The 9,974-nt window shown below is 34.8% G+C and overlaps 2 protein-coding genes across 3 annotated transcripts; both read left to right on the plus strand.

The window, feature by feature from the left end:
• The first annotated feature begins 63 nt into the window (after positions 1 to 63).
• Positions 64 to 3,034, plus strand: dmac2 (distal membrane arm assembly component 2). Of its 2 annotated transcripts, none has more exons than XM_077611772.1 (6): positions 64 to 226; positions 468 to 658; positions 1,090 to 1,170; positions 1,654 to 1,793; positions 1,881 to 2,043; positions 2,635 to 3,034. In XM_077611772.1, the coding sequence occupies exons 1-6, from the start codon at positions 209 to 211 to the stop codon at positions 2,795 to 2,797; spliced, it is 756 nt and encodes a 251-aa protein (XP_077467898.1). In that variant the 5' UTR covers positions 64 to 208; the 3' UTR covers positions 2,798 to 3,034. The 2 variants fall into 2 exon arrangements, with proteins under 2 accessions (XP_077467898.1, XP_077467899.1); XM_077611773.1 differs by lacking the exon at positions 64 to 226 and adding an exon at positions 245 to 409 and having other exon boundaries at positions 478 to 658.
• A 446-nt stretch (positions 3,035 to 3,480) lies between these two features.
• On the plus strand, positions 3,481 to 9,711 carry sirt2 (sirtuin 2 (silent mating type information regulation 2, homolog) 2 (S. cerevisiae)). The gene is made up of 16 exons (XM_077612006.1): positions 3,481 to 3,648; positions 3,782 to 3,828; positions 4,443 to 4,491; positions 4,716 to 4,826; positions 4,926 to 4,967; positions 5,063 to 5,169; positions 5,346 to 5,402; positions 5,519 to 5,587; positions 5,692 to 5,821; positions 5,965 to 6,024; positions 6,160 to 6,215; positions 6,291 to 6,367; positions 6,471 to 6,522; positions 7,214 to 7,281; positions 8,277 to 8,343; positions 8,866 to 9,711. Exons 1-16 carry the CDS (start codon positions 3,633 to 3,635, stop codon positions 8,962 to 8,964), a joined length of 1,107 nt encoding a protein of 368 aa, XP_077468132.1. The 5' UTR covers positions 3,481 to 3,632; the 3' UTR covers positions 8,965 to 9,711.
• Positions 9,712 to 9,974: the final 263 nt, after the last annotated feature.

The following is a 9,974-nucleotide window of genomic DNA, read 5'->3' on the forward strand; positions in this document are numbered from 1 at the left end:
TGAGCTGTATTCAAAATAATAATTATAATTCACTGCAATTCCAAATAGTGCGACAATGTGGAAAACTCTAAGATAGCCTATGTTTGCACACTGACAAGTAGGATAAATAACTCAATGCGATTCAATGTCGCCACCGTGTGGACAATAAATCATATGCGGAAAGAAGCTTTTGTTGTTTTGACCTTCGTGCGCTTCTGTAGAACTCATCATGTCTGCCACTTTGGTGGTAAGTCATCCTTAACGTCTGGGCTTGCAAAATTACCAGAATGACCTGATTATCTTCCAAAAGCTTATTTGCACGATTCGAATAGAACATTAATTGTCTGTATTTTAAAGGTTGAGGCGCATTTGCTCCTTTCCTCGCGTCCTGATCGCTAAAATACGGGCTGCAGTGCTTTGTTATTTGTTGGTGCGTGTTGTTTATCGGGTTTCTGCTAACTCTATTGTCTGTATATTTTACTCCTTAGTCTCTTCTAGGGTGCTGTCAGCGGTCATCTCGGGTTCTAGTTGTTAAGAGATCAATGGGCTTCAAACCCGTGGGTTGGCCTCCCGTGCAAAGAAGTGTGCTTCTCTTCCTCAGCCAGCGTTTTTATGACTTCGAGGTGGTCTTCAAATGGATCGCTTGGATGAAATTGCGAAGACTTCAGACGACGAATGCGTAAGAAAATGAAAATAAACCAGCACTCAACGAGTTATATTTTTTTTAATTTTACCTTGCAATAATGTACATCAGAGCAACATTTCCGTGCCACACTCACAAAGTCATCTCATTTTCTGAACTGCTTTATTCTCACAAGTACCCAGACAAAACCCATGCAAACACCACACAGGTGGACCGACCTGGATTCGAACCCAGGACCACAGAACTGCGATGCCGACGCACTATCCGCCCCTAAAATAGCTGCAGTTTATATATATATTGCAAGTTAATACCTGTGGTCTCAGAAAAAAAAATGATAACATCTTTGACCACTGCTCTAATCCAATGTCATTTAAGTATTGGAATATAATTCCCTAAATTTTGTATTGGTCCACAGAAAAAAAGTCATCATGTTTTGCTAATTTTTGTTGTTGTTGCATTTTTCACAGTTATTACAGCTACACCGCAGGCCTTTATGGGCCCAACGTTGCGGCAGCTTACTACGCCTTGTGTTTAAAAGGGGGGCTTCGGTAAGTTAACTTTTCTTCTTTAATAGTGTTTTTTTTTCTCCTCCCGATGTGGAAAGGAGGGATAACATTCTCTCACTGTTTAGGGGCCGTAAAATTATTGTTTGCCTTATCTGTAAAATGATGAGCAGAGAAGTGATTCTATGGGTTCAATTGTTTCACGTGCACATGTAAAATAAATTGGTGATACCCTCATTAAAAAAAGAAAGAAAAAAAAGCCCAATGAAGTAAAACATGTAGGATGACTCCATCACTTGAAATGGGTATTACAGTGCACTTTTAGGTGCTAACTTGCTGTCCGAAATTAATTTATTATTGTTGTTATGTTGTATACATGACATACTTGTAATAGCTATATCAGATGTGATATTACCAGCACAACACACGATGCAGAATGTATAAAATGTTTTATTTATATGCAAATAGGGCTTCTTTTTATTATTATACTATTGTTAAGAATATTTTGCATGTATATTGTGTTCCCAGATTTGTTGGCCAATCCAATTGGTTCCGTGTAGACCAAAGGGGCAAGTTAGACTGGGACTTTTTGACCTACAGAGACAAACAACTTGAGGAGGTAGACATGAGCCATACGCTCATCAACCACACTGGACTGTCCAATTTGGGTATTGGTGTTATGAACTAGTTGATTTTTTTGAATTATATTTTGATCTACAGTTTATGTAAGGATATGTCAATGACTTGTCTTTCAGCGGGACAGCAGTCTTTGCGCACGATGTCCTTTCGAGGCTGCTCTGAGGTAGATGACTGGTTTTTGGCCAGGCTCCACCTGTTTCAAGATTCTCTGAAGGAGCTGGACATATCATATTGTCCACGCATTACCACAGGTGGATTGGTTGCCCTGAGGAATCTGAAGTAATTCACATTCATCAACTAACTGACTTACAAATTGACTTACCGTATTTTCTCACGTGTTAGCCGCCTCCGCGTATAAGCCGTACCCTTAAAATTGCCTTAAAATCGTTAAATTTTACAATTTCCCCCCGTATAAGAAGCCCCCTGTTTCACAATTTTCACCTTCATATTCATGGTTTTTAATAGGGAGTACAAATGTGTTACTCTGAAGGGAAAATCTTAAGAAAAATCATCGCACGTGGTATTTCTGAGATACTGTATGAATCGAAAGGATCGTCTGCTGGATTGCACGTGCCCGCACGTAGACAAATTCAAAAAGGAATTCACGTGAGCAGTACAAGCAGGAAGTGTGTCCAAAGCGGTCTAGTTTGCCATACCTACGTTTTTTTTAAATGACCGTATCGGCCGCATTGTCATGCGTTATGGCGTTTCGTCTGTCACCTTGCAGTTTCGTGCATGTGAAGTCTAATTTGTGCGCATATAAGCCATACCCTCGATTTAGTCAGCATTTTTTGAGCGACAAATGTGAGAAAATATGGTAAGAGTTATTTATCCTTCCTGTTGTGTAACATGTTCCTTTTTTTGGTGTAGGGGACTGCAGCGTCTGAATATATCAGGCCTCCCAAGCATTTCGACTCCAGGATTGGTAACCATTTTGTTGGAGGAAATGTTACCAGAATGTGAGATCATTGCTTCTGGTTATGATCACAGTTTAGACCCAGAAGGAGGTCAGGAAAAGAGCAGCCAAGGGTAGTAGATTAAACGGGGAAAAAAATCCTAATGCTGTTCGTTGTTTGTGTAAAGCAAACAAAATTGTGAAATCACATTTTGAAACCCAAACAGGAATTTGACTTTAGTTGATTTTATGCATGAATAGAAATGTAAATGTTCATCCTTATTAAATTCTCAGGTCAGATCTTTGTATTGTCTTGGTGTTTGGATGAAAGAAAATTTTTGTCTGTGAATAAAAATAAAAATATTTGCAGCTGAATTTTGTTTACAGCGTGTCTTGAGTAAAAACTGATCTTATTTCTTTCATGTTATTTATAAATGCAATGTGGTACATCATTAAGTCTGTCGGTCAAGAGGACAAATTTTATTTCATGTGTAACTGCAGGCTGCAATTAAATATCAGTACCTGCAATCTAATTAGAGTAGATCAAGCTTGTATAACTGCTGCATTATTAAGTACGTATATTTGGAATGTGAGAAGTGATTTAAAAAATATTTTTTAACTAAACTGAATTATAGATAGATATTATATAGAATATATATAGACACACACACACATATATATATATATATATATATATATATATATATATATATATATATATAATATTATTTGTATTTTATTTAATTTATTTATATTATATATATACCACAGTGCACACGCACACAAAGACGTAAGACAGGAACCATTTTTAGTGCCTGTAGCAACACGGTTTATTTCTTTGGACGGACAACAACAATGCGGAATCAGCTGATGGCGCATTGAGAACCTGGTACTACGGTGTAAAAACAGCTGTTGGGTTTGACCCATTGTTGCCTAGACTCACTGTTTTGGAACGATTTTCACAGGCTAATAAATGTCGGAGGCATCAGGTAGGATAACCCATTTCACCGATGGCTCAATAATTGCGCAGTTTCTACCCTCAAGCAAATCATAACTAACTTACCATTGCATGAAATGTATCTGTCGAATAGGTTTTATTTGAATATATGTTTTTCATTTCAGAGCCCTCTAACAGCAAAGGAGTTGAGGAAACTACATCTGATCCAGAGGTACATGAAAAAAAAAAAAAAAAAATATATATATATATATATATATATATATATATATATATATATATATATATATATATATATATATATATATATATATATATATATACGTATATATATATATATATATATATATATATATATATATATATATATATATATATATATACGTGTATGTATGTGTATATGTATGTATATGTTTGTGTGTATACTATACATACCTATACACTGTACAGGTATGTATATGTATATATATATATATATATATATATATATATATATATATATATATATATATATATATATATCTTTATATATATATATATATATATATATAAAGATATATATATATATATATATATATCTTTATATATATATATATATATATATATATATATATATATATATATATATATATATATATATATATATATATATATATGTGTGTGTGTGTGTATATATGCATGTATATATGTATACGTATACGTATGCACTAGGGACCATATATTTTCATTCAATCTGATTCAGTATGATATTATTTAAGATGAATCGGTTTGTTGCCCGTATAATCCCTGATAAATTTAGAGTTTTTTTTATATTTCCCCCTCTGATAGGAGCAATCTAACGACAGCAGTGAGGAGGAAGGGGCCGAAAACTCTGAGAGTACGTTGAGTTGTTTTTTTTAACTATTATTTTATATCCAGGTCATTACTCCCCTTTGGTATTATTTTAGTCCCTATTTTTTTTTTTTTTTTTTTACATCTTTCATTCCAAATTCAGTTATTTTTGAAACAAAATGTATATATTTTTCCTCATCACATTTGAGGCCAAAAAGTTTAAAACTGTTGTGTACTGGAAAGTCGTTTTATAATCTCTTATTTTGCCAGTGGATTTCCTGCGTAACTTGTTTTCCCGCACACTGGGCCTTGGCACACCCGAAAAGGTTTTGGATGATTTAACCTTGGAAGGAGTGGCCCAATACATTCTTAGTGGCAAATGTGAGTGTCTATTTGTTTTTTTTTAAATTTTGTTTTGTATATTTATTTTTACTTTGGCTGATATTCCTTAACAAGCTTACAAACATGTGATTCTTCCAGGCAAAAACATCCTCTGTATGGCTGGTGCTGGTATATCCACATGTGAGTATATCATAGAAAGGAAATATTTAGTAGTAGACAAACACTTGGTAATAAATGATAATGTACTCAACATTAATATTGCTATATTCACACAGCTGCTGGGATTCCTGATTTCCGATCCCCTGATACGGGTCTATATGCAAACATGAAAAAATACAACCTTCCTTACCCAGAGGCGATTTTTCAAATAGATTACTTCAAGGTCAGTAAGCTTGATGGTATTTTTCATGTTAATATGCAGCAATTGAATAAAACTTTACATAAATATATATATATATATACCATAATTGGTATAACTATCATATAATAGCTTCTCTTGCAAATGTCCTTGTAACTACTTTCAGTCTTCACTGAAGTCATTTTCTTTTTGTATCTCAGAAACATCCAGAGCCGTTCTTTGCCTTGGCCAAGGAGCTTTATCCAGGACAGTTTAGGGTAAAGCATAAAATGGCAATAACGAAAACAAAAATAATGATTGTTTTAAAATGTTTTTAAAAGCTTTTTAATTTTGTCATCAATAGACTAAATATTGTTCTTTTTATTCACTATAGCCAACTGTGTGTCATTACTTCATGAAGCTGCTGAAGGACAAAGGCTTACTGAAACGCTGTTACACACAGGCAGGGGAAACCACAAATCACTCATAGTGGTTATACTTTAGAAACTGTGTTTTCCACCCTTTGCCTTTATAATGATGTATTATGATGTATTCACGATCATTTAGAATATTGACACACTGGAGCGAGTGGCCGGCCTTGAGAGCAGTGACCTCATTGAAGCCCACGGAACTTTTCACACATCCCATTGTGTCAAATTCACTTGCCGCAAAGAGTACAACCTGGACTGGATGAAAGGTTTCTTTTTTTTTTTTCAATAATAACGGAGGAAACAGATGTAGCACCTTTTCAAGAGACTGAGCGACTCATCATTTGCTTAGCGTTAGTCGAAGTTCATTTTATTTAGTGTTAAAATGAAAACTGTCTTCTTCCTTTTGCAGAAAAAATATTTTCTGATGACATTCCCAGATGTGAAAAATGCAACAGTCTGGTCAAACCAGGTCAGTTTTTTTCCCCCTCTTCTTTTTCATTACTCCTTTTAGTTCTGAAATACAGATGCATCCCCAACAGTACTTTTACATATCACTTTTCTACTATGATAATATTCTCTATTGCTTGGTCCTTTCTCTTCCTAGATATTGTCTTCTTTGGTGAGAGTCTACCAGTACGATTCTTTACATCAATGAAGATGGTAAGAGGGTGGTAACTGGCAAGCAAGCATGCATGTTAAAAATGAGCTGCATTAATTTCCTTTTTGCACATCCAGGACTTTCCACGTTGTGATCTTCTCATCATCATGGGAACTTCTTTACAGGTGCAGCCTTTTGCAAGTCTGGTTAGCAGGTACCTAATGTCATTATCTTAAAAAATAATAATAATGACACAGCAACATTGAGGCATATATTTTGTTTTTGACATTGTTGTTGTTTTTGTTTTCTTCACTTAGAGTTTCAAAAAGCTGCCCAAGGTTGCTCATTAACATGGAAAAGACAGGCCAGGTGAGCCTTGCTTTACGACACACTAATATTTTCAATGCCGATATGACCAGAATTTATACTTTACATGATAGACCACATGTGTCAAAGTGGCGGCCCGGGGGCCAAATCTGGCCCGTCGCATCATTTTGTGTGGCCCGGGAAAGTAAATCATCAGTGCCGACTTTCTGTTTTAGGATCAAATTAAATTGAAGAGTATAGATGTATATTAAATTTCCTGATTTCCCCCTTTTAAATCCATAATTGTAATTTTTTAATCATTTTTTTCTGTGTTTTTAGTTCAAAAATCATTTTGTAAAATCTAAAAATATATTGAAAAAAGCTACAATAAACATTGTTTTAGAGCTATAAAAAACTGAATAGTCAGGGCTTTTAATCCATTTCTTTTAATCCATTTATAAAAAAAATCTAAATATAATATCTAAAATGGTCCGGCCCACGTGAAATCAAGTTGACGTTAAAGCGGCCCGCGAACCAACCCGAGTCTGACACCCTTGTGATAGACTATCAGTCATAGTTACAATAAATGTTTACGCAAAATATTTCTGAGTCACAATCATAAAATAGTTAAGTATGGTGGCAAGTTGAGCGTGCCATTTTATGTTGGCAAAAACTGCTGGCCATCCGTAGCAAACACTTTTTTTCGGTAGTTTTATGCTCTTCATACAATCAGAATTTGTTGGTGTTTGTGCAGGGGGATCCTATGTTAGGTATGCTTGGTATTGGAGGAGGAATGGACTTTGATTCGGACAAGGCTTACAGGTAATGTGATTGTTTCACCAAGTTTTTCTGTCAACACCCACTCGAACCCAGAAAAAGAAGCTCTCAGAAGCTTGATTCAAATATGCAAGTGGCCAAAGTGGTGGTCTTCAAGGCAAATTTCGTCTGGTCGTTCAATTTGTTTGTTTTAACTAAATATATAAGTGACACATTAAAATGTGGACAGGAAAGAAACCAAAAATTGCTTTTGAAAAAACATGTCACTTTAGTAAAAGTAAAATGTTTCATTTTTGATTTTCCAGCAGATGGCGTCAAAGTCAATGACTGAATGATCACCATTTCCATTTTATCTTATTCTTTTCTAGGGTTGGGTTTATTAATGAGTATTTATTTTGGCTAACACAAAATAAAAAATGTCAGATTTTCACAAGTATATATTATATAAAAAAATCCAAAACAGAAAAAGATATATATTTTTGGTTGAAGTTTATAACTGACACAATTGGCCTAGCCCACATTGACCATAATTAATTTTTTTTTAAATTCGGATTACTCTATTTGTTTTCACACACACAAAAAATCTCTGACGCCAGAAACAATTTTCCAGGATTATATACAGTACCAAAGACAGTATGACTAGGTTCCTACAGTAGACCCCACCCAATGCAAAATTAATGGGTTCGATCCTCCACCCTTGTATCCATGTTGAAGTAAAGTGATATACAGAAATGCGATACAAATCTGTAATACTAATATACTACTATTAATTAAAACACTTGGTGAAGCAGATGATGGTAATTAATCTTGACAACATGAAACCTATGCAAACATCTCTGCCTTTGCCCTAAAAGTCGTTTTATTTGCTTTTATTATCTCTGTGTGTGATGTGTTAGTCTTTTCATTATTCTGAAAGAGATGTGCATGAAAGAGTGGTGTATAAATGAAATAGAAATACTTACATTATAGACATGCACTGGTATCAGGTATTTAAATGTCCAAGTTGTTAAATATATTGTGTACTTTTTCCCCCCTCACAGGGATGTTGTTCATATCAATACATGTGACGATGGTTGTATGCAACTTGCTGACCTGTTGGGATGGAAGGTAGGTTACACAACAGCGTAATATCAATTTCACTGCCCCAATTTGACTTTTTTTTAATTTAAGAAATCCTTTTTTTCCTTGTGTTTTAATCCTAAATTACTGTTTGTATCAGGATTGAAATACACTGCAAATTAGGTGTAAAAAAAGAGAAAAGAATGAATGAATGAATGTAAATACTGTAATGAGGGCAATGACAGCGCAGTCCTTAAGGAACAATTAGCTATTGAATAAAAGAGATAAAATCAAATATACAATTGATGAGACGACTCGCCAGTACTTTCTCTAGACTGCCAATAACAACGTAGATGTGCACCTGCACACAAGCAGAATACCAAACACCCATGGCAATCAAGTATAAGTAAAAAACTAGCTTCATGTTGTGTATTAATGAAGACACTGTATTTTCTTTAAGTGTCTAAATAATTTGATCCCAAAATGCTGCTTTTACGCCACTACCTGTGTACCTTAGTGTGTCATTCATGACACTATTTTCCCCCCAAAAAATGAATTTCATGTCTCCAGGCTGAGTTGGAAGAATTGGTGAAGCGGGAACATGCCAGGATTGATAGCCAGGACAAGGAGGGAAAGTCAAGTGAGAGCAAAGGTGCAAGTGCTTCATAAGTGGTCTAAGAAGACCTGTGGTCTTTTGATGCTTTTTTTTGTCTCCGAGCTTGCCATTGAGATGTATTATTTGCTTATTTATTGTTTACAGTTGAAGCTTTTTAGGCAAACTAAATTGAAGATTTCCTCTAACATGTCAGGCTTTTTTCTGTATGTTTTGGGTTTTTTTTTGCACTTCAATTCAGATCACTTGCTTCTGTTTTTCTATGAGAACAGTGATTTGGTATCTCACATCACACCATTGTATTTAAGGTCATCTGCACAGGTTGTTTTGACTTCACGAGGTAATTAGGCATTTTTCAACTGCTTTTAACAAGTGGAGTATAATACATTTACTAGAAGAGTGACTAGATGAAATTAAAATTCCCAGGTTGTGATAATCCACTTGAAGACAGATTTGAGAGCTTCATTAAATTATAACCGTTTAACTTTGATTGTCGTCATGATTCCAAAGAATTTGATCATGAACTAACAATGTCTTTGTAAATAATCGGGGTGCATTGTTTATTTACTGGTGCAATATTATCAACTTTAAAAATTTCCATTTTTTAAATCTCAATTAGCATCTATTCTTTGATTTGTCCTAGTGAACAGAATGTGTGTTACAATAAATGCTGTTGTAGTAGAAGCAAGAATAGAATAACATTAACAGTATGAGTTAGGAAATGATTTTGATGAGCAAACCCTCAATGTAACGTGTTCAAAAACTAAATACTGGCAATAAATCTTATCTTTTAAAACTCAAAATGTTTCTTCTGTGAATGAAGTGATCAAATCCCTAAAATCCCCAAAGTTGCAGAGGTGTCTCAACCAAGACAACCCCACAACATCCAGAGCCTTTAGAAATTCGGACAGATCTCACTCACCATCTCGTTTAGAATGTTCGCCAACGTACTGTCACAAGGTTGTTAAAGTTCAAACGTGCGGTAAAAATGTCTTTTCCTTTTTAGCACAGCCTTTCAATGCAGATCTAACCACATAGACAGACCACAGCTCTAACTGTTGCATTG

The sequence above is a fragment of the Stigmatopora argus genome, chromosome 10, assembly GCF_051989625.1.
Source record: "Stigmatopora argus isolate UIUO_Sarg chromosome 10, RoL_Sarg_1.0, whole genome shotgun sequence".
Lineage (NCBI taxonomy): Eukaryota > Metazoa > Chordata > Actinopteri > Syngnathiformes > Syngnathidae > Stigmatopora > Stigmatopora argus.

Excerpts from the sequence above, each read along its gene's own strand:
- dmac2 (XM_077611772.1), top strand. Across the intron at positions 659-1,089 it reads AGACTTCAGACGACGAATGC|TTATTACAGCTACACCGCAG; the intron begins GTAAGAAAATGA and ends CATTTTTCACAG. Across the intron at positions 1,171-1,653 it reads TGTTTAAAAGGGGGGCTTCG|ATTTGTTGGCCAATCCAATT; the intron begins GTAAGTTAACTT and ends TTGTGTTCCCAG.
- sirt2 (XM_077612006.1), top strand. Across the intron at positions 5,403-5,518 it reads TTTATCCAGGACAGTTTAGG|CCAACTGTGTGTCATTACTT; the intron begins GTAAAGCATAAA and ends TATTCACTATAG. Across the intron at positions 6,368-6,470 it reads TTTGCAAGTCTGGTTAGCAG|AGTTTCAAAAAGCTGCCCAA; the intron begins GTACCTAATGTC and ends TTCTTCACTTAG.